The 25,261-nt window shown below is 44.2% G+C and overlaps 2 protein-coding genes and 1 long non-coding RNA gene across 3 annotated transcripts in view; 2 read left to right on the forward strand and 1 right to left on the reverse strand.

Annotated features, from left to right (window-relative positions):
• LOC128618421 (NLR family CARD domain-containing protein 3-like) overlaps positions 1–25,261 on the forward strand; it is a 78,465-nt gene that overhangs the window by 29,252 nt on the left and 23,952 nt on the right. The window lies entirely within an intron of this gene.
• LOC128618541 (NLR family CARD domain-containing protein 3-like) lies at positions 4,029–6,946 on the reverse strand. Its single transcript, XM_053642228.1, has 3 exons — positions 6,779–6,946; positions 6,150–6,214; positions 4,029–5,907 (listed from the first exon to the last, which is right to left on the reverse strand). Exons 1-3 carry the CDS (start codon positions 6,892–6,894, stop codon positions 4,148–4,150), a joined length of 1,941 nt encoding a protein of 646 aa, XP_053498203.1. The 5' UTR covers positions 6,895–6,946; the 3' UTR covers positions 4,029–4,147.
• On the forward strand, positions 6,783–20,544 carry LOC128619114 (uncharacterized). The gene is made up of 3 exons (XR_008387889.1): positions 6,783–6,866; positions 19,842–20,018; positions 20,398–20,544. It is a non-coding gene; the product is annotated as an uncharacterized LOC128619114 (long non-coding RNA).

Below are 25,261 nucleotides of genomic sequence, written 5' to 3' on the forward strand. Positions count from 1 at the left end.
CTGCTTCTGGCTCAACCTCGAATTTTGACAGAACGAAAGACCTACAATCAGAAGCAGCAGATCGCCAGGATGGATGACTGGGGCGTCAGGATGCCACCAATGTTAGTGGAGTACTTTGCCACGTTACGCCAACAGTCGGAAGATTACCAAGCTGCGCTACGAAAGCAGCAGGTCGCGAGGAATTACCTGGGCTTCAACTTACCGCCTATGTTCATGAAGGACTACGCCATGCCACGCCAACAGGAGGAGGAGTCCAGGTACAAGGGGGAGTTTGTGGTCGGGGCTAATACCATCTCCCACCCTCCCTCCCCTATTACGGCTCTCGTTCAGCCTGCCCACTCTGCTGAGTACGTCGCTCAGTCCGCCTGTTCAGCTAAGGACGTCGCTCTGCCTTCCTGCTTGGCCGAGGTCAGCCCTAGGTGGCACTTCTTGGGGTTGGCTGTCAGGCCGGCCTCCCGGAGCGCCTTCAGGACCTCCCCTAGATGAAACAGGTGGTCGGCCCATGTGGAGGAGTGGATGACTACGTCGTCCAGGTAGGCAGCTGCAAACATACGGTGGGGCCGCAGGAGGATGTCCATCAACCTCTGGAACGTTGCGGGTGCCCCGTGTAGCCCAACGGGGAGAACCCGGTACTGCCAGTGGCCGGTGGCAGTGCTAAAGGCTGTCTTGGGTCTTGCGTCCGGCGCTAGCACAACTTGCCAGTAGCCCTTGGTCAGGTCCAAGGTAGATATGAACCGGGCCCTCCCCAGTCTCTCGACGAGGTCGTCCACTCGGGGGAGGGGGTAACTGTCGAACTCCGATACCTGGTTCAGCCTCCGGAAGTCGTTGCAAAGCCACATGCTCCCGTCTGGCTTCGGCACGACGACGATGGGGCTGGACCAAGGGCTGCTGGACTCCTCTATGATGTGATCCCGCAGCATTCGACCAATTTCTTCCTCGATGGCTTTGCGTCAGGCCTCTGGAACACGGTAGGGCCTTTGTCTCACCACTACGCCGGGAGGAGATTTGATCTCGTGGTGGACCAGCTGGGTCATCCCTGGGGAGGCTGAAAACACATCAGAGAATTGGTCTACCAACTCAGCGAGCTCCTGTCTCTGGGCGGGGGTAAGGTCCTCCCCCAAACCGACCAAGGTACGCTTGCCATGGTCCGTGTCCCGGGCCGCGTATGCCGACACTACCGGGGCCGGTTCTACCCACTTCTTTAGCAGGTTCACGTGGTAGAGCTTCTCCTCCGCGCACTTACCGGGCTGTTGCAGGCGGTAGTTGACAGGGCCCCAGCACTCGAGGACTGTATACGGGCCTTGCCACCGGGCCAGGAACTTACAGGAGCTGCTGGGTACTAACAGGAGGACCCGATCCCCCGGCTGGAATTCTCGGGGCTGCGCTGGGCGGTTGTATACCTTCGCTGCTCCTCCTGCGCGGCGTGCATGTGCTCCCGGACTATTGGAGCTACCCGGTCGATCCTCGCTTGCATCTCCTGCACATATTCGATGACTGAGCGGAAGGGGGACGGTTGCTCCTCCCAGGCTTCGCGAGCCACATCCAACAGTCCCCGCGGGCGCCGTCCGAACAGGAGCTCAAAGGGGGTGAAGCCCGTGGATGCCTGGGGGCACTCTCGGACGGCGAAGAGCACGTAGGGGAGGAGGAGGTCCCAGTTCCTCCCCTCCTCATCCACCACCCGGCGCAGCATCCGTTTGAGCATCTGGTTGAACCTCTCGACCAGCTCGTCGGTTTGCGGGTGGTAGACTGACGTCTTAAGGTGCTTCACCTGTAACAGTCGACACAAATCGGCCATTAATTTAGACACAAAAGGCATACCTTGGTCGGTCAGCACGTCCTGTGGAATCCCCACCCGACTGAACAGGAGTACCAGCTCCCTGGCGATGTTCTGGGAGGTGGCTTTGCGCAGCGGCACCGCCTCGGGGTACCGGGTGGCATAGTCAACAATGACCAAGATGTACTCATGGCCCCGGGCAGACTTGGGAAGGGGGCCCACGAGGTCCATGCCCACTCGCTTGAACGGGACGCTGATAATGGGCAGAGGGATAAGGGGCGCCGGTGGGGGCCTCCGTGGGGCAGTGCGCTGGCACTGCGGGCATTGCTGGCAGAAGGCCCGGACCTCCGCGTCTATCCCAGGCCACACAAAGCGGTCCCTCAGCTTCTCCAGGGTGTTTTGTGGGCCCAGGTGGCCGCCGAGGGGATGGGTATGAGCCAGATGCAGTACGGCTGGAGTCTTGGGTTTGGGCACCACCAGTAGGTCCACCTGCTCCCCGCGGCGGCAGGCCCGCTGATAGAGGAGACCGCCCCGGACGAGAAAGTACGAAGTAGGGAGTCTCAGGTCAGGGCTCTGGTCGACCCCCTCTATCACTCGCACCTGGGCCCAGCAATGCTTCAGGCGGTCGTCCTCCTTCTGCTCCCGTCCGAACTTCCCCTCCCGGTTCACCTGGTGAAAGACAGAACACAGAGGGTTAGTGGGTTGGGGGGCCTTACCTTCCGTGGTGGGGTCTCCGTCGTCCTGGGCCAGGTAGGCCTGCCGGGAATCCTGGTCAGTCCCGTCCAAGGAGCAGGGGCACCGGGAGCTCGGGGATCAGGCCCACCTGGAGGGGCCAGGCCCCGGCTTCGCCCCGGATCTGGACCTCGGCTGTGGGAACTTCCCGGGTGTCCCCATGGACGCAGGTTACGGTGAGAACCCCCTCCGGGCAACACCCTTTGGGTAGAATGGAGGGCCGGGCGAGGGTCACCGTGCTCCCGGTGTCCAGCAGGGCGGTTACCGGGTTCCCCTCGACCCACACCGTCAGGGAGGGGGCCTCCGGCGGCTGTTGTAGATGGAGGGCGCAGCCCGCTAACCATGGCTTCGGAACCGGCCGGGCAGGTTCCATTTCTGGCTCTGTAGGCATGGGCTCGTCCACGGGGGTTACACGAACGGGCGACCTCTGGCGAGTCCTCCAGGTGCCGGGACGGGGCTGGCGGTCGGACCGGGGGTCAGGGGCACCAAAGGGCCGGTCGGGGAGCCGCTGCTCACCTTGGCTGAGCTCAAGGGTGGCCATGGTTCGCTCCAGGGCGGTTAGGAGCTCCTGGGGCGTTGTCGGTGCTTGCACCCCTACGGCCTGGCGTTCTGTGCAGGGTAATGCCCTCAGGAAACGGTCTGCAGCCACTTTTTCCGCCACCTCCGCGGCGGTATGCTGATCCGGCCGGAGCCACCTTTTAGTTATCCGAATGAGGGTGTTCAGCTGTCCGCGTGGTCGGGCCCCCGGTCGATAAGCCCAGCGACGGAACTCTGTCGCTGCCTGGTAGGGGGTTTGCCCACACCATGCCAGGACTCCCTCCTTCATTGCCGCGTAGTCGGCAGCCTCCTCCGGCTCGAGGGCATAGTAGGCTGTCCATGCCTGTCCCGTGAGCAGCGGGCCGAGGGCGCGAGGCCAGTCGTCACGGTCCCACCCCTCCCGGCGGGCAATACCCTCGAAGGCATCGAAGTACGCCTCAAGATCTTCTTCGGGGGCGAGGGGGGGAAGCAGGCGGCGGATCTCGCGTCCCGGGTCGGGGCGGGGTATGGAGGCGGCGGGGGTCTCAGTCCTCAGGCCAATCAGCGTCTGGGTTGCGACCTGAAGCCCTTCATGATCTTCATCAGGTGTTGAAGCAGTAAAACACTAAACTGTGCAGTGCTGCAGCTCTCGGACTGGCAGTGAGGAAAACTGCTTTAAGAGTTCAGTTCAGTCTGCAGTCCCTGAGCTGGAGGGTCTGTGGTGCTACACAACAACATTTACACCTGGGATATTAATGACTACATCACTATTTTATTCATGAACATGTTACTGTCAGTAGGAAATCCTGAAATCAGTGTATTGTGTTAAGAGGATAGTGTTAAATATCTGTCTCTGTATTTATTAGTGTGTGTTGTCCAGCTATGAATACGTATAGTCTATATTACATCATGTGTTTATTTCTTCACAGACCACAACAGAAGAAATCAAACCTCAGCGGAAATCAGTTGGACTCCATATTCAAGGTGTGTGTATACGGTTTTATCCATGTGCAGCAACATTATGGGTAATCAGACAGAATTTCAGCTGTAACTGTGGGAATAGAAAGAGACTTTTCTTCTATTTTATAAAATAAAAGCATCTCTCAGTGTGTAACATTATAATATTTAGATGTGTTCCTGTGTGTTTCTAACCAGGAGCTGGAACACAAAGTCATCACTCTGATGAAGAATGAGCTGAAGAGGTTTAGGAAGCTCCTGAGTCCAGATTACCCAGCATGCACTGAGAGGGTGGTGGAGGATGAGGAGGATCTGCACAGTGTCAGAGAGGGAGCGCTGAAGATCACACTGCACGTCCTGAAGAACATGAACCACACAGATCTCGCTAACACACTGCACAGCAGTATTGATGGATTTCTCTGGAGATGGATTCTCCCGGATCTTCTCCTTGATGTACTTGACTATTTCCTGTTTGCTGTGAGAGCTGCTTCCTGTCTGTGGCATTAAGCCTCGTAAGAGAGTCTGACTGGACTCCAGTGAGAGACCCAGAAGGAAGCAGAGGAACAGGTCCAGGTGTCCATTCTCACTCTGTAAGGCCTTGTCCACGGCACTCCTGAGGAGATCAGACATGTCTGACTTGGTGAGAAGATCAGACAGATCAGTGGTTTGTTGTTCTGTTACATTTCTGCTGATGAAGGAGAGAAACGTGTATAAAGCAGCCAGAAACTCCTGAACACTCCGATGTACAAAGCTGAACACCTTCCCCAGGTGAAGCCCAAACTCCTCTCTGAAGATTTGGGTACACACTCCTGAGTACACTGAAGCTTCTCTCACATCAATGCCACACTCTCTCAGGTCTTCCTCATAGAAGATCAGGTTTCCTTTCTCCAGCTGTTGGAAAGCCAGTTTTCCCAGTGCCAGGATACTCTCTCTGGTCTGCTGAGGATCAGGGTCACATTTCTGATGGTACTTTTGGTCCTTGTGTTTGATCTGAAAGATCAGGAAGTGTGTGAACATTTGAGTCAGACTCTTGGGGATCTCTCCTCTCTCTGTTTCACCCAACATTCTCTCTAGAACAGTGGCTGAGATCCAGCAGAAGACTGGGATGTGGCACATGATGTGGAGGCTTCTTGAAGACTTCATGTGTGAGATGATTTTATTGGCCAGGCTCCGATCACTGATCCTCTTCCTGAAATACTCCTCTTTCTGAGGATCACTGAACCCTCGTACCTCTGTTACCTGGTCTACACACTCAGGAGGGATCTGATTGGCTGCTCCTGGTCGAGAGGTTATCCAGAGGAGAGCAGAGGGAAGCAGGTTCCCCTTGATGAGGTTTGTCAGCAGCACATCCACTGAGGCTGACTCTGTCACATCACACAACATCTCATTCTTCTGGAAATTTAGAGGAAGTCGACACTCATCCAGACCATCAAAGATCAACACCACTTTGTAGGAGTCTATTAATTCTAGTTCTTTCATTTCAGGGAAAAAGTGATGAAGAAGATCCATCAGACTGAGATTTTTCTGTTTCATCATATTCAGCTCTCTAAAGGGAAGTGGAAACATGAAGGTGACGTCCTGATTTGCTTTTCCTTCAGTCCAGTTCAGAATGAACTTCTGCACAGAGACTGTTTTTCCAATTCCAGAAACTCCTTCCGTCAGAACACTTCTGATGGACTCGTCTTTAAAGAGATCATTACGTTTGATGGGTGTCTCCTGTGTTGCTGGTCTCCTGGAAGCTGTCTCAATCTGTCTCACCTCGTGTTCATTATTGACGTCTCCACTCCAACCCTCTGTGATGTAGAGCTCTGTGTAGATCTCATTCAGAAGTGCTGAACTTCCATGCTGTGAGATTCCTTCATTAATTCTTTTAAACTTCTCTCTCAGGTTGGATTTCAGATTTGTCTGATACACAGAGGCCACAGACTCTAATAAACAAAGTAATAACATGGTTCAATGTAAAATCAATTTAAATAAATAAATTAAATATTGATGTACATTCCTGATTAATGTATTAAATTTAGAAGTAAAAACATGTACAGTGCAAACTAAAACTAATTACAGATTATTAATATTATTGACTAATTCATCTTGATAAATTGAATATGATGTGTTTAAGTATGAACAGAATTTAAGTTGATAAAATAAAGTCATGACTCAGAGCTCTTACCGTTCTGCAGTGTGTTAGCGAGAGCTGTGTGATTTCTGCTGAGTTTTGATTTCTTCTGTTGTGGTCTGTGAAGAAATAAAACACATGATGTAATATAGACTATATGTATTCATAGCTGCACAACACACACTAATAAATACAGAGACAGATATTTAACACTATCCTCTTAACACAATACACTGATTTCAGGATTTCCGCACTGACACTAACATGTTTAGAGAGAAATGTTTTAATGAATGAATGAATAATATACAGTATCTCACAAAAATGTGTGCACCCCTCACATTGTTGTAAATATTTGATGATATCTTTTCATGTGACAACACTGAAGAAATGACACTTTGCTACAATGTAAAGTAGTGAGTGTACAGCTTGTGTAACAGTGTAAATTTGCTGTCCCCTCAAAATAACTCAACACACAGCCATTAATGTCTAAACCGCTGGTAACAAAAGTGAGTACACCCCTAAGTGAAAATGTCCAAATTGAGGGATGAGGGAAAAACAGTTTGAACAGGATAAATAGTTTCTGTTAGCTCTTCCTTTTCCTTTTTGAAGTGTATGTCTCAGTGTAAATGTCCCTTCTGTTTTTTATTGGTGAGAAAAGAACTAAAACTCCTCACTGTACTGACCTCGGATCAGGAGAACTGTCTCTGTCTCTGAAGTTAGCTGGTTGAGGCATTGACCCGTCGCTCTTCATGGACACACAGCTGGGTTCTGGTGAGTCTGATCTCTTTCTCTTCATCATTCTACAACACAGATATTATTAAAGCCAGAAATTAAGGGAATTGGACATGTTAATATAATACGGATTGTATACAGATGATTGTATATTAAGTTTGAAGTAGCACAGAACCTCTTAAACAATCTTAATCTTATTCTAATAAGCAGCAATTTAAATAATACAGACAAAATGAAAGACAAGTTCTAGCATTCTAACCGACCATATGTCTAAAATATTTAAAAGGCGCAGACATTAATAAAATCAGGTTAAGACGTACAGTGCTGTGAAAAAGTATTTGCCCCATCCTGATTTCTTGTTCCTGTTTTTGTGTATATTTCATACTAAATTGTTTGCAAAATTAAAACTAAATCTAAGATAAAACAAAGGCAACCTGAGTAAACACAAAATACAGGATTTTAAAATGATAATGTTATGTGTTGAAGTAAAAAAGTTATCTAATACCAACTGGTCCTGTGTGAAAATGTATTTGGATTAAGCAGCAAGAAAACAGTTCAAAGCATAGTAGTAAGTCCTAGTGACTGAATGAACTGAATGATGATTCTCTAGTGCAGGAAGTACAAACGTACATAAAAAAGGGAGTAGTTAAGGAATCGTTCAGCCCCATATTTCTGTAATAGTTCTGTTGGCCTGAAGAACAGAAAGCACAGAAAGTGCTGATAACATCTTCATGACAGTGTATAACTTCAGAGAAACTGAATTATATGTATATGTTATTAACTTGTACTTAGGGTTAGGGGTTAGGGGTGTCTCCTTATTACAAGATGGTAATGACAGACACCTCCCTCATGGGCTGGGGCATGGTCTTAGACGGCTGTCCAGCTCATGGTCTCTGGAGTGGCCCTCATCTGGAGTGGCATATAAATCACCTAGAAATGTGGGCCGTGTTTCTAGTACTGAAATTCTTTCTTCATCAATTAAGAGGTCACCATGTGTTAGTTGTGATAGACAACACAGCAGTTTGCACCCCCTGTTCAGGCAGGCACAACTAATTCTTCTCTGGGCAGAGGGAAAGTTTTTGTCAGTGAGGGCGATGTACATTCTAGGCATCTGGAATGTGGGGGCAGACATCCTGTTGCAGCAGGGGCTGAGGCCCAGGGATTGGAGGCTCCATCCACAAGTGTTGGAGTCCATATGGCATAGGTTCAGCCAAGCAGAAGTGGAAGTGTTCGTCTCCGGGGAGAAAACACACTGCCTGCTGTGGTTCGCCCTCACTCCTCCTACACCACTGGGGCTGGACACCATGGTGCACATGTGGCCGAGGTCACATCTATATGTTTTTCCCATGATCGCTCTGCTCCCACAAATTCTAGCGAGAGTTTGTCAAGACTGTTTACTTCTGCTGCTAGTAGCACCTTATTGGCCAGCTCGAATATGGTTCTCAGAGTTAATATCCCTGCTGGACGGCACTCCTTGGGAGATCCGCATCCCAGATGCCATCCACAGGGATCTACTTTCTCAAGCCAGAGGGCTGATTTATCACCCTCAGCTGGAACTATGGAAACTGCGGGTTTGGCCGGTGAGGGGCACCAGCTCATAGATAGTCTGAGATAGTCTCACAACTGAGGTTGTAGAGACCATGTTGAGCACTAGAGCACCATCCATGAGGAAATTGTATGTGCTCAAGTGGCAACTTTTTGTCTTATGGTGTGAGGAACGTCAGCTATACCCAGTGAACTGTGCAATAGGTACAGTCCTGGAGTTCTTACAAGGACGTGTCTCAGCAGGGTTGGCTCCTTCTACATCAGGGTCTACGTGGCCACCCTTTTGGCCAGCCATGCCCCTATTGATGGCGTTTCTGTGAGGCAACATCCTCTTACTTCAAGGTTTATGTGTGGTGTCAGTCGGCTGAAGCCCATCTGCAGACCACGCATACCTTCCAGGGACCTTTCTGTGGTCCTGCAAGGTCTGTCAGGCAGCTGTCTGTTCTGGCTAAAGGTAGCTCTTATGCTGGCCCTGGCATCTCTGTGAGTAGGGGATCTACAAGCTCTCTCTGTTGCCCCTTCCTGCCTTGACTTTGGCCCTGGATTAGCCAAGGCCTTCCTATATCCTAGGCCAGATTATATTCCTAAAGTGCCTATGTCTGCTGTCCAGCCAGTAGTGTTGCAGGCTTTCTGCCCTCCTCCGTTCCTCACACTGGAACAAGAGAAATTGCACCTACTGTGTAAGGTCTCTCTGTACTTACGTCCATCGCTCTGGTCAGTGGCACAAGTCGGAGCAGCTGCTGGTCTGCTTTGGCGGCGACAGTAGATAGGTGATATTGTGTCGAAGCAGCGAATCTCTAATTGGATAGTGGAAGCAATCTATTGTGCGGTCTCCCTATGCCTCTGGGTACAAGGGCTCATTCCAGTAGGGTGTCCCAAAGGAGCACCCTTACAGGATATGTGTGCTGCAGCGGGGTGGTCTATGCCACACATTCATTTACCATTACCTTATCCAGAGCAACTTACAATTATCTCATGGTATTACAAGTGGCCCTGGTATTATTGGTCTTATTGACATATTTTGACAAGCAAACATTTGATCATCTTTGAAACAGTACTGTGGCGTTACTGTTTCTGGTAACGAGGAATAATAAAGAGATAGTGTACCATTTCCCCCATGTGCTTTAATAATAACCTCATGCGCCACATGCAACAACAATGTACCCTTTTTTCTCTTACTTCCTGTGTTACCTCTAAAGTGTCCCCCACTCCCCAGGTCTACATGCATGACAAAACTGTTACACCACAAGTACCTATTAATAAAGTTGATGTACTTGAAAAAATCAATAGATGCGATATTCTTCTGTGGATAAAGTAAGTACACCCTTGGCCTCAGAATCTAGTATTGCCCCCTTTAGCAGAAATAACTTCTTGTAGGCATTTTGCATAATTGCCCACTAGGCTTTGTGGAATTTTTGACCACCCTTCTATGCAATATTCTTTCAGTTACAAGATGTTTAAGGGTTTTCTTGCATGGTCTGCCCATTTCAAATCCCCCCACAACATCTCAATGGGATTCAAATCCGGGCTTTGACTCGGCTATTCCATAACCCTTCATTTATTCTTTTTAAGCCATTTTCTTAGTGGATTTGCTAGTGTGCTTAGGATCATGATCCTGTTGAAAGGCCAACTTTCGGTTCAACTTCAACTTTTGGACAGATGGCATCACATTATCTTCAAGCAATCTTTGATATGATGCAGAATTCATAGTTGCTGCAAGCTGTTTAGTCCCTGAGGCAGCGAAGCAACCCCAAACCATAATATTTCCACCACCGTGCTTCACAGTTGGTATGAGGTGCTTCTCCTGAAAAGCTGTCTTTGGTCTCCGCTAAACATGTGCTGGCCCAAATTTAGCCTATTACCCAAAGACACTTAAAATTCAACATAGAAGCAAATACTGACATCTGTGAACCCAGTTGGAGATAGAAAAAAAGACACCAGCCGTGAGTGAGAAGAAGCAAGGGTCCAGATTTTATTTCCACCTCACGAGATCCACACCAATGAGAACTCTCAGAAGTGATCTGACACCTGGAGCTCAAGCTCCAGTATTTATACTGTATTTACACAGTAGATAACCAATATATTTTAGAAAGACTATGATTTCAATACCAATAGGGTTAAAAAGAACTCATCTACATTACCATGATGTTTAAAAAAAAAAGGCTTATCAAATTTACCATGATGTTTTGAAAGAGGCTTATCAAATTTACAATGATGTTTTGAAAGAGGACTTTCTGACTACCATTAGGATTGAAAGTGGGAGAGAGAGAAAACAATTTTAGAGAGACCTTAGTCTCATGTTGTTATCTCATAATGTTATGTGTGTGCATTGGGGCCTTTGTGTGTGTTATGTCTGCACGCCCGCCCTTTACTGTACGAGAGTGTGTGTGTTTCTCAGCCTGCCCTCCTCAGCTCTTATATTTCTCTGTGACTAATAAACCATAGTGTGTTACTCTTAAAGATCTTAAAATGTGAATCCAATCAGTCCTGTGAATTTTCAATAAAATTACATATTACTCATACTAGGTCTCCCTCGTATTTATTTCATGTCATTTTTATCCACAACATTCCCCCATCTGAGGCTATAAAGCCTCATAAACTACCTTAATTAAGCGGGTATCTGTGGAGAAACTGGTTCTGCCGCACCCCATGGCCGTCCCCCCGCTAGCTGTCGGAGGATTACTCTAATGAAGCCATAATTCCTGCGCTCATCCTCGTAATCAAATGGGTCCCTTACAGTAACCACTTCTACGCTACACTGATCAGGATTGGATCTACACGTCCCTATCTTTCTCAACTGGGCCTGTCAGCCCACAGTTTTGTATTTGTCGGGACCTGCAGAGTCTTGCTTCCCCCCCCAAAAAAAATAATAAAACCCCAAACCTTCGCAGTCAGGGGTGGGCGAAAAAACCTCCTATGAGGAAAAATTCCCACCCTGCCAGCACTATGTGCTCGACAGCACCATTATACTTTTCTCGTGCCTGAGTGCGTCACACTTTGTTGCATATCACATGTCATGGGTCATATCACAAACATTTTATAACAATACAACTTGACAGTCTCTGTTGGCAGTATCTCTCTGTATGCTGGTTGTCTTCAGCTCAAGCACTTTACATACTGTAGAAAGCCACCCTTTGGGGAGAGGTTAGGCTAGCACTTACACCCAGGGTATGGATCATCACATCTTCTCATCCTGGTCTGCCATTGACTTGAGAGTTCTACAATAATGTCTCTTGAGGGCAGACCCCCCGTTGACAGCAGGTTCGTACCGGACCTTCACGTGTTCCCCACCACCTCGTCATTGGAGGATCGAGCATGCTCGGGGATCGGGGGTCGCATGTTCTTGTAGTCAGCTGCTGCCTTGTAGTCAGCTTCAGCCATTCTCTCGCTGCTCCTGGTCTCCCACCTCCAGGTGAACACCTCCCCCCGTTGAGGCGGTAACGCCTCACCCATAACAATGCACCCAGCTCTTTTCCTGTGAATAGATACCTTCATACATAGCAGTTAGTTGTCTCATATATGTTTTTTGATCCATCTGCAATTACTCCAGTGGCAGTCCTTCATAAGGAACAGACACAGACATGGGTCGACCCGTAAGCATTTCATGCGGTGTTAGATACATATTGCTGTTAGTCTGCATGCGATAGGTCATTAGTGCAAGAGGTAGAGCATCTACCGAAATATGTTTAGTATCAGCACAAATTACGTTAAACTTGAGATGGTATGCCAGATCTAGGACCTATCCCTGGTCAAGGAAAAAAAAATTTTGAGCACAAATATCACACTCAGATTATCCTCCACCGTTGCCTGTAAGTACAGAGATCATTCCTCTACCTTCCCCCTCGCACACTGGTTAAAATCATGGGCATCTGTAATACATACAGTGCAAAGTGCAGAAGGTACAATTAGAATTCAATTAACTATTTGCTCGGTATGTTAAAGTGGCATTCCAACTTATTCTAAAACCTCACTGCATTCGCACAACTCCAAACCGATGACACAATCCATGGGCATAAACGTCAGTATTTATCTATATATTTATATATTAGCAATTCTACCCTTAACCAGGTTGCACTCTGTAGTGATAGCTTTTAATTCAGCCAATTGGGCAGATCAGGGTGCTCATAAAGTTTGTGAAATTTCAGACTCGAAACTTTTAAGCTTGAGGAAATATGAATCTCGGCTAGGCAATCGTGAATGTTCTCAGTGACTGGCTCCACAGAATTAATTAGGCAATACAACACTACAGTTGGTGTGTTAGGCACACTAATAGGTTTAAGAGTTTCATTTTGGGTGGCACATAGACTAACCCCATATCCCCATATCCTGTTCTTTCAAAATAGAAATGACCTGGTGTGATGAGTGTAAGATCGATGTGTGAGAGAGCAATTTTCCCAGTGATCTGCACTAAGAGAGCATCTCCAGCCACGGCACGCACCATGCTGGCAATCCTTGTGCCACCAAATCCAATGTTTTCAATATATAAACTACAGCCCTGCAAGCGCCCCACACTCCTGAGCTGGGCCCCCCCCCAGCGGCGTCCCCCCTTTCAGTCACATGTAAGACACAGTCTTTGTTGACGTTTGCCAGCCATAGTACAGGTGCAGAGCATAAGTCCATTCAATGTCAGGCTGGTCCAAAGAACACCCAGATCTCAGGATTTTGTCATGTAGAGAGCAATCAGTGATCCACTGCAGACCATATTTGATAACGTCCAGGAACATTTGTTGTGCTTTATGGGTGGAGGACGACCCCAATCATGTCCTGTCGGCCTTGGGAGCGTGCAAGGAAGTCTATGACCACAGAGGAGTACACCGCAGGGGAGCCCACAGCCCCCGAAGGAGACGCTCCCAGGTGTACTACTGATCTAGGAATGTTAAGGGGAGTAACAGCCTTGAGCTCTCACATGCAGTCACTTGGAAAAAGCGCTGATCAATAATAATATCATGTGGAATGGAATGGGTTACAGTAGGAACATCTTATATATATATATATATATATATATATATATATATATATATATATATATATATATTTTCTATATACAACATACTATAAATAATGGAGCTACTGGGATGACTAGTTAGTTGACTGTGCAACTTTTGTGTAAAATTCCATCCTCTTCCAGCCTTAAACATTGGTTACTGGGTGGGTTGTATTGCAGAACTTATTGCAGTTGTTATCACAGCTTGCTGTAATAATGCTAGACTAAGTGAGCATGTTCCTTCATCCTTTTCTGAGGATGGAGGATATTGTTTACAGGACACAGGATGACTATACTTCACTTTAGCTTATTACAGTGTGCATGTTACTTGCCGTGCTTCAACCTTATGTAGCCCATAATGTGCCAGGTATGTTAGCGAGTGCAGGATGAGGGGTGCCATCCTCACTGTCCACTTTGGAAACTGGAGACAGACAACTGGGAACACACAACTGCAAAACCCATCATTAAATGTTCAATTTATGCACCAGATCTAGGCCTATTAAAAATGGTGAATACTTTTCAAGTGATTCACTGTATACTGATTTTAATAATGCAGAAAGCCATTAAACATTCAAAATGAGGAGACTTCTGATGTTTACAGAGCACACACATTGTTCAATATAAATCAATCACAAGGCCCTGATTGTGTGGAGTCTGTATTTCTAAACTTAGCAGCTGATATTATTTCATCTCTTTTAACTTATCTTTTTAATCTTTCATTAGACAACGGGGTTATACCAGAAATTTGGAAATCAGCCTTTTTTTTTTCTTTTATTAAACCAGGGAAATCCCACTATATTAGATCATTACAGTCCAATCCCAAAGCCCCCTGTCCTATGTCCCTTTTAGAAAGCCTTTTCAGTGAACCGTTGACATGTTATCAGTTTGCAAAAAAGTCTAAGGTCATAAAAACATATCATCACAACAGCTGTTTTGAAAGTCCTAAAACAATGTCACGGTACCTTCTGCACTTCCCTGTTTGTCGATTTATCAAAGGCTTTCGACACAGTGGATCACGAAATATTGCTGCAGAGATTAAATAATGGTCTATCAAATGATTTAAAAATTATTGAAGTAATCTAAACTTCTCTAATCAAAGGAATAACACCTCTCATAAAGGGGTCTTCTACTCTCATGTTTAGTTAATCTGTAAAAGAGTTCTAGTCTGTTGACTTTAAAAAATACAAACCCAATTGGCAAAGATTCATTCTTATCCCTTCCTGATTTCCTTTCTTAATATCCTTCTGGTGCATGAAAAACAAAATCCTTTAGTCTAGGACTATTTGTGATGTACACTAACCTAACATGTTAATATCACATCTGTGCTAACGAGTGATAATCCCAATAATACAGAACTAAAATAGAGTAAACAAGGTTGAGATCTAGACATGTATTTACAGTTCTCTAGTCACTTTTATCCCACTAATTTTTATTCAAAACAACCTAGTGAATTTGGTTTTATGTGTACAACAATAGTGTTTAGTTTAAATGGTAGACATGCATGCACCCCTTTGACCCTTATTAACTTATAACTGTACCACACTCAAAATATCACTCAGACCCTTCATACATGACATTTAAATTTTGTTCACTTTATTTAAATATATCTAATTAGGAGTAATGTGAATATGTATTTAACTTAGTCTAAAATAAAATTTATCATCCATCAGCTTTGTTTCAATTTACCACCAATTTGTTTCCTTGGCTGAGCGCCCATTTGTGAAAAGGCATGAGATTCCTTCTATAAATGTATCCATTTCATTTAAACTGTATTTGACCATATTAAGGTAGTGTTAAATCTACTCATGTCACAAACCACATTTCCCATCCTGCACTGCAGTCCACAAACAGGGCTGCCATGGACTGCAATTCCCAGATCACACACACCTGCATCCAGTTCACAGCTCAGTCACAGCTACCGTATAAAGATTTATCAATTCACTTCACAGATTGTGCAGTATATGCTCCATTCCTCGAGTTTGTGACCACTGCTCTGTATTATTTAAATATTGCAACTTGTATACTTTGTATGACACATCCATAGCACACCGTATAATATATATATATATATATATATATATATATATATATATATATATATATTTGTATATTTACAGAACTACTTTATTCTATTCACCAATCTACGGTTCAGAAAAGAAACAAATCACTTCAAACTACACTGTTGCAAAGAGACTGTAATTAAACTAACTCACAAACTCACATCAGCACAACATGTCAGCAAAAGGAACCATTATGCAAGGCTGCCTAATCCAGATACTCGTACTCCCTGCAAAACCCGAATTCCACATTAAGTAATCCCCACCTTATTCTTAATATTATGGACTCAGATATCACATCTGTAACAGGCGTACAACACCTTACAGAGAGTTTAAAATGTGCAGACTACTACTGCCATCTGATCTTACTAATTACTCATCACTGGACATAACCAGCATTTAAAGAGAAAATATGCAAAAAATTATTCCTCATTATGCAACATGAATACCATACGCCAGAAGAACTCACACTTACACTGCTTAACAATGTATAGACACGTACCCGTATAGGAATCACCGATACACAAATTAGTTATGGCTATTCCAGCTCTTGTTAGTGAGTCAGTTCATTTGACTTACTTACATTTAATACTGCTGTGAAGGTACAGTGCTCTCTAAAACCAAATGTTTAGGCTCAATATTATCTCAACAGGGGGGATGTGACTTAGCCTGATACGGACCACATTGCACATGTCTCACTCCGGTCCTTGTGATTTGGCCTCAGAGTTAGGCAGAGACTGTAACCTCGGGTCTGTTTTACTTTTCAGGTTTTTATTAATTTGTTAAGTACATCACTCACAAGGAACAGGTTCAAATGTCAGCTGATAAATTTTATCATTAGTCAGGCAAAGATGTCAATATGCCTGTGCAGAAGAAACAACGTGGCACAACACATAAACTGCCATTAAAGTTCTCTCCGGACTGATAACACCAATCATTTTTGAGTTATGACAACTTTAAATTAATTTCAACCAACGAACCACACTGAGTTGGAGAAATCACCTTTTCCTCTACAGTCAAATGTATTCAATTAAAACTCATTTAATAATCTGTATAATAAACACAAGTTTTTAACTTGATTACTCATAAAAATCATGTTGTTCCAACTAGTTTTTCCACATTATTTAAAAGGAACTTAAGTGTTATGTACTTAATTACCATAATTGTGAACACAATTTTTTATAACTTACTACCAAGTTGTATAACAATAGTTACTAAAATACTACAAATATTATACCTAACATCTCTGCAGGATTTATAGACAAGGCACTGAATGATATGAGCAATATAGACAAAAAAGAAACACTCTGTGTCGACTACTTTTTATCTCCCATAGAACGATCCACAGCCCGAAGGCTGCTGAAAGAGCAAGCTGACTACAATTGAGCTATTGAGATTATAAGGCTGTATGTGTGAATGACAAACCAAACCATGCATTCTATAATCTGGGCTAAGACCTCCTTTTAGGCCTACAGAAAACTATTCCTTTTTTTTTATCTCTCTGCTCACACGTCATAAAAGATAAACCCTTTATTATCACTTAATTTATGGAATATAAATGAAAGGTCCAAATGGACTTTCTCCTCCACATTTCGAGCGTCGGACTCACTCATTTCTTAACAATGGCTTCTGGGGCCTGAAAATGCACTCTTGTTTCCCACCTTCAGTCTTCCTTTTCCCCTGGATCACACAATCTGGGAATATGTTTTTATATATTACAGGTCTAGAAGTTCTGATTTACACAACGGGCAACCAGGCAGATGTCTAAAATATTTACAATGTTCTTGACTGCTCCCCAATTTTTAAAACATTCATACAGCAGTTATTGATACCAAAGTAATTATAATACAAACAGTCCCACCCGACTCACACAAAGTCTGTACCAAATTCAAAACATTCAATGAAAAAGCAGAAATATCTCACAACGTTCTGTGTTACCCATCTCAATCTGAAGAGCACACACATAGTGTTTTTTTTTTCTTTTCCTTTCACTCAGCAGCAGGCCTGCACAGAAAAGAACACACACTCACTCACACTTATCTCCAAAACTAATTTTTGGAGTTGATCACACACGCATGCAAGCTCTCACACCAATATTATATTCACACACTGTTACAACTATTTATATTATCACACACACATTTGTTAATACACATTCATACACCGGGCACACTTCTCTTGACGGGTCCTTTCCCCGAGTTGCGTGACCCGGACCTGGGCCCAGGATTTAACCCCTCTCTATCCAGCCCTGGAATCTTTCACCAGCGGTATTAGGGGTCCCCCACCAAAGCAGCCGCCACCTCAAGTGGCCGGTATCTGGGGTTTGAGGCCTCATATCCACCTGCTTCCTATCCAGCCCTGGAATTTTTAACCAGCGGTATTGCAGGACTTTCACTCACACAACACATACAATTTCATTAAACAGTCTTATGAACCTTATACATAGCCCTTATACAATTACAATCGGTTTACACTTCTCTTACCTCTTCTCACTCACGCAAGGTTCTTTTGGAGACCAACTCAGTCCTTCTTCCCACCACGGGGCTTCACACTCGTGGCAACAGATCACTAAAACAGAACTTTGAAATAACAGACGTCTGCAATACCTTTTTTTCCCTACACGGCCTATCTGTTGCTTAGAGAGTGAAGTCCCACGGGAGAGATTACAGACATAATATAGATCTTAACCCAGTCCCATCTGGGGTGCCAAATGTTGGCCCAAATTTAGCCTATTACCCAAAGACACTTAAAATTAAACATAGAAGCAAATACTGACATCTGTGAACCCAGTTGGAGATAGAAAAAAAGACACCAGCCGTGAGTGAGAAGAAGCAAGGGTCCAGATTTTATTTCCACCTCACGAGATCCACACCAATGAGAATTCTCAGAAGTGATCTGACACCTGGAGCTCAAGCTCCAGTATTTATACTGTATTTACACAGTAGATAACCAATATATTTTAGAAAGACTATGATTTCAATACCAATAGGGTTAAAAAGAGCTCATCTACATTACCATGATGTTTAAAAAAAGGCTTATCAAATTTACCATGATGTTTTGAAAGAGGATTTTCTGACTACCATTAGGATTGAAAGTGGGAGAGAGAGAAAACAATTTTAGAGAGACCTTAGTCTCATGTTGTTATCTCATAATGTTGTGTGTGTGCATTGGGGCCTTTGTGTGTGTTATGTCTGCACGCCCGCCCTTGACTGTACGAAAGTGTGTGTGTTTCTCAGCCTGCCCTCCTCAGCTCTTATATTTCTCTGTGACTAATAAACCATAGTGTGTTACTCTTAAAGATCTTAAAGTGTGAATCCAACCAGTCCTGTGAATTTTCAATAAAATAACATATTACTCATACTAGGTCTCCCTCGTGTTTATTTCATATCATTTTTATCCACAACACATGTCTGCTGTTACTGTGGCCAAACAACTCTATCTTTGACTCGTCTGTCCAGAGCACATTATTCCAAAAGGTCTGGTCTTTGCCTTTATGCTCATTAACAAACTATAGTCTTGCAAAGACTTTTTCCTGACACGCATCCCATGCAGGTCACATTTGTGCAATCTCTTTCTGATTGTAGAAGCATGCACTTTGACACCAAGAGTTGCAAGACTTACTAGCAGATCCTTTGGTGAAATTTTGGGGTTCTTGGAGACTTCTTTTTACATCAGATGGTCTGCTTTTGGGCTGAATTTGCTTGGACAGCTGGTCCTGGACAAAATGGCAATAGTTTGAAATCTGTGCCATTTGTAGATTATAATTTCAGCTAAATTTGTCTGATGTAAGCAATTTAAAGTTAAATAAGATAGGTTGGGTGAGTTTAGCATAAACAGCATTACTAATCTTGAAACCTATTCTTATTATACTATGCTGGAGTTCACAGTTTAATTGACAAATTTGCTCCATTGAGTCCATGCTATAATAATCTGGGGTGCTCTAACTGCAGATCAAGGATCCCCAACAGTGCCAAGTAAATGTGGGCTTCAGTACTCCGAATTGAATAATATTATTCCAACAAAAGAACGTTTACTGTAATTATATTAGATTTATTTAGGGAAAAGCATAGTAGGATAAAAAAAAAAAAAACACATAGCATCCATGAAGTCTTGAGAGGCACCCATGGTGACACATCTGAATGAAACTCGACACACACAAGACAACAACCTCCCATGACAATGTTAGAGTGGAATGATAACTGCTGATATTTCCCCATAACCAGTAATAGAACATTTGCTCCATTTGTTTGCCGGACCAGTCAGAGAGACTGAGGAGAAATGACACAAAGTTGAAGTTATTTTAGAAACCTAAAAGATTCTGGGCTTTTCCAGTCCTACCAAGCACAGTTTCAAAATAAAAGTCCTTGTATAATAACTGGTTTGTGTGTTTGTGATCAGTTTTCTGACATTTCATCATTTGTCTCCCAGTCTGTGTGGGAAGGATCTGACAGAGGAAAGCTGTAGAGCTCTATCTTCAGTTCTCAGCTCAAACTCCTCCAGACTGAGAGAACTGGACCTGAGTCACAATTATGACCTGCAGGATTCAGGAGTGAAGCTGCTCTCTGCTGGACTGGATAACCCACACTGTACACTGGAGATACTGAGGTACACACACACACACACACACACACACACACACACACACACACACACACACACACCTCTCGGACCCTAATCCTAATCTTACGGTCAGTTGTCAAAAGCCAATATTGAGCTCTTTTATATATTTAAATAAAAATGATTTTAAATTCAGAATTTTAAATGAAGATATTCAACCCTGTCATTTTGAGGATATTTGATCATTTTTGGTCCTCAAAACACTGTTAACTATTCTATTATTCTATTCTATTAAATATTTAAAATTGTTTTGTGATATTTGTGGTGTGTTGGTGTGTGTGTGTGAGAGAGAGAGAATGTGTGTGTGTAAGGACTGATGATGAATGGTATTTAACGTTGTCATTCTGTCCTGTTCTCTGTCTTACAGCATTAAGGGATGAATCATTCACATTCAGATGCAGACGTTCCACAGCAATAACCGTAACTGATCACATCCTTTATCCACTCAGCTCCACCTCACTTCAGGCTGGAATAATAATAATAACAATAATAATAATAATAATAATAATAATAATAATAAATCTCCGGTTCTCAGGTCACAACATGCCATGTAATGGTCATCATGTGAGTAGAAGTAATCTGACATTATAACACAGAAAAGAAAATGCATTGTAAATAATAATCATGTAGACACTCTGCATACTGAAGATCTTTACATCATTTTAAAAACAGAATCAAAAACCTTCTTGTACATTTACTGTAAAGTCGTTCCATACAATTTCATACACATGTTGATATTTATCTTCTCTGTATCTTGTTCTTACACGGACCTGAAACTCGGTACTCTCTGTATTTACTGTGTTTCAGAAATTTCTAACTGAAATAAAATAAAGGAACTATTGTAAAAATACAGTTTCATGGTTAACAATGTTGGTGTGTGTTTGTTATGTAATGATCCAGTGTGTTTGGTTAGATCTGTGTGTGGTAGAATGGAACAAGGAGGTCACTCCATGCAGGGTTTGAACCCTAATCTCCAGGGATTGGAGGTGAGATCTCATTCCAGTGATCCTCCTCCAGAGACACGGATGGACCCGAGTGCAGAGCAAGCCAAAGTCTAGAGGATAAACTAAGAGTTCAGTCCTAGACTCAAGAGTAGACTGGAGAAGCCAGAGAACTTAGCAGGAGAATATTTACAGAGATTAGCAGCTGAGAACCGAACACCACCACGTAGACATTCTGAGTCCACACTGAGTGAGTGCAGAGCTCTCCTTAAACAGACCCAGGTACAGCTGGGTCATTAAACAGGTTTTTTTCTCTTAGCCAACAGCAGTGTTTCTTTAGCAGTCTTTCCACTATAACTTCTTACATTTTTTTTTGGTTTAAAAGCAATAGGTGTGATATGATAATGAGTCTTTATTGATCACATATACATTACAGCAAAAAAATTTTACTCACATACCCCAGCATGTCAGGAAGCATGTGAGGTCAGGGTACAGGCTCAGCCATGATATGGTGCTCCTGGAGCAGACAGGTTTAAGGGCCTTGCTCAAGGGCCCAACAGTGGCCATTTGGTAGTGCTGGGGCTTGAACTCATGACCTTCTGAGCAGTAACCCAGCACCTTAACCACCAAACCACTACTGCCCCTACATAAATGATTCCTCTCCTTATAACATCTGAATTCGGCTCCTAAATATACTTAATCTTTTCCATTTAGTCCAAGTGTCAAGTGTTAGGCTATGACTGACCCATGTGGAAGGTCACTAGTGATTCACATGGTGATTATACAGTAAGACATTATGACAGCTGTCTTTAGTAATATATGTGAATGTTTGTGAATTCAGCCTCGGGTACATAGTAAGGCTGCACAATTAATCAAATCGAATCCCAATCATGATTCTGATACTGTGCGATTACATAACCACAAAAGGCTGCAATTTAACTAAATTATTATCTGCTTTGTGTGTATTCTACTTGTCCTCATGTAATAAAAAACGTATGCTGTGCATTATCAGATGACTATAAAGTATGAAACAGTTTGAAATGTTAGCTAGCTACCTATTCCCACATGGCTGAAAAGGAACACATCAACTCTGAACTGGTGCCAAAAAAATGTGACGTTTGTTGTTTGCCGAAATTTTGGATTCAGGTAAGCGACGCTGATCAAAAAAGAGCTACTTTGCAAAAACTCAAAGTTCCCACATCATGCAGAAATATAATCAATTTGTTCTAACATCTGAATCAGCACCAACAACAGTATGACATTTGATGGCAGCAAAAGCCCAGTCTAAAGAACTTTTCTGTTTCCCCCTCTACTCAATTACAGAAAATGGAGACAAATAAGACAATTTCAGGAACAAAAACCAGGAAATGGTCAAGTGAATGGCAAACAGCATGAATGGGGCAAAACAGATTAACCAGAGTGTCAGAGCAACAGTATACAAGGCTTGGTAATGACTGGCAACAATGAAACAGAGCAAATACTTCACAGTGAAATTGTGGTTTAGAAGTCCTTAAATACTGTGACTGTGATTGTGCATATGTGTGATTAGAATGATTGTGAGCTGGACCATGACAGAGTTTGTGGGTGTTGGGCATTGTAGTTTGCAGTAGCCATGTTTGTAGGAGGTGTTTAGTTGTGGGAGTTGTAGTATAACGCCGCTTCTGAGTCTCTTAAACCTAACTGAGCCTCTCTCTAACCTTCTGAGTTCACAATGTAAACTTATGTAACTGATGGTGCTGGTTCTGTTTAATGACAATGGGTCATTAAAGCTTACAACAAGCTCTCCAGAACACCTAGCAAACTGGGGGTTGTGATCTGAGACCAGGGCTTAGAAAAGTGATTAATCACTACTAGGATCACAGAGTTGCCTCAAGAGATCAAAAGACTGGTAATAAAATTGTGGGACAAGTGGGAACATGGACAAGAGGATATAGAAAGGAAGTGGAGCAGGCCTACTGGTGATGCCCTAGGATTCTTCTTTTGGCATGGTGATACATAGAAGCAGACATCCTGATTGATGGTGGGCTACCAAAAGCACCGGGGGTGCAGAGGCTTCCCACTGCCTGGAGAGGGGATCATGTTTCATGTTCTTAGTCCCAGCATAGTAGGATAACAAAGAACAATGCTCACCTGGCCTACCGGGGGTTCAAACACATAGCACCCTGGATGTGCTGCAGGTTTTTTGATCAGCCCAGACCGCAAAGGTATGTTCAGCTTTTTCCAGTGAGCGCCTCAATTTCTCAACAGCAAGCTTCACAGCTCATGATTCGCAACATCATAACTGGACTCTGCTGGGGTGAGACAGTGGGAGTAATAATGACAGGCCAAAGTTTTTTTATCAGGACCTATATACTGGGAGATGACAGCCCCCAGCCAGAGATTGGAGGTATCCACTTCTAGAAAGGGGACATTGGGATCTGGCAAGCAGAACACTGGAGCTGTTTTAAGGAGCTGTTACTCTTGGAATGTGTGCTAGGCCTTAGGCATCCATGTTACCTTCCCTTGGTTCTATTCAGTAAGATCCATTAAAGGGGTGGCCACAGACCCAAAATTACTCACAAAGCAGCAGAAAAAGTTGGCAAATTCCAAGAATTGCCGGAATAGTTTAATGTAGGTGAGTTGTGGCCAATCGACAACTGACAAGATTTTTGTGGGGTCCATCCAGAGACTGCCCTTGGATACCACAAATCCAAGGAAGTGTATATATAGGGTGCATTAATTTTTTTTCAAGCTTTACATACAGGTGGTTATTCAAGAGCAGCTGAAGCACTCATCAGACATGCCTAATATGCTCTTCCTGAGTTTCAGTAAGATGAGTATGTCATATAAGTAAACAAATACATAATGGATCAGGGCCTCCTTCAAGACCTCATTAATGAACTGTTGGAAGACTGTTGGGGCATTCATGAGCCTGAAAGGCATGATGAGGTTCTCATAATAGGGAACTGTGAAAGTAATTTCCATAAATTCAATTTTTCCCTTTGCATAACCTGGATCAAGTTGTATGTGCTACGGAGATCCAGCTTAGTAAAAATGGAAGTTTTGTGCAGTGACTCAAAAGCAGAGAGCACAAAAGACCCCTTGTATTGGTCCTTAACAGTCAATTCACTTAATTACAATTCAATTATGTACTATTTTCAATTCAATTTTATTTGCATTGCACTTTAAACAATAGACATTTTCACAAAGCAGTTTTACAGAATATATACATTCCAGATATTAGTCACCTGGTGGTCCAGTGGCTAAGAATCCCACAATCTTACAACCATGGCCCGGGATTGATTTCCGGGCAGGTGTCACAATATGGAGGTTGAGACAGATGCAAGTGTAGATTTTTCAAGTTTAATAAAGAACTAAACAAAATACAAAAAGACACTATGACTTTGGAGCAAAACAGTGTGGCAAATACTAAACGTAAAACAAAGAACAAAACATGATTACAGTGACAAAGGCAAAGAAAGACAAACGTGAGACAAAGAGTGTAGCGCAAACTGTGGCTATATACACAAGTGCTCAATTAACAGGAACATGATTCAGGTGCAGGTGGTCATGTGACTGAAATGCAGTGGCTGCTGGGAACTGTAGTCAAGAGTTCCTTCTCTGATTACATGACAGAACCCTCCCAAGGGCGCTTCTTCCGGAGCGCCAAAATACACGCCCTCCTTCTGGCAGTCCTGGCCCTCTGGGAAAAATGTCCTCAGCAGGACATGAAAGCAGAGTGATGTCCTCAGCTGGGCAGTGAGGCAGAACTTGGCTGGACATGACGTCGTTTTCAGGCATGAACTGGCCGTGCTCTCTGAGGTCAGGTGTAGAGCGGTCTCTTCTGCACCATAGGGAGATGACATGATATCCCCGGCCTGGCTTGAATGCGGAGCGATGGCTACTGCACAGCCAGTGGGAGGAACAAAGCTCAAGGTGGAGCCTGAGGGGGAAGCGACATTCCTCATGACGCTAGAGGGGGGAGTGCCGCTCCCTGCGAGGTCCGCGGGGGGAGCGAAGTTCTCCGCAAGGCCAGAGGAAAGCTCAAAGATTTCTGCGAGGCCAGAGAGAGTAACGATGCTCTCCATGAAGTATGAGGGGGGAACGACGCCCTCCGTGGAGCAGGAAGGGGGAGCGACATACGGCGTGAAGCAAAGAAAAGGAGCGACGTCTTCAGCGGAACATGGAGGCAGAGCGACATCCTCAGCGAAGCAGGATGGCAGAGCAATGTCCTCAGCCGAGGAGGAAGGCAGAGCGACATCCTCAGCCAAGCAGGAAAGCGGCGAGAAGTCCTAAGCCAAGCAGGAAGGC

This window comes from Ictalurus furcatus, chromosome 1, assembly GCF_023375685.1.
Source record: "Ictalurus furcatus strain D&B chromosome 1, Billie_1.0, whole genome shotgun sequence".
Classification (NCBI taxonomy): domain Eukaryota; kingdom Metazoa; phylum Chordata; class Actinopteri; order Siluriformes; family Ictaluridae; genus Ictalurus; species Ictalurus furcatus.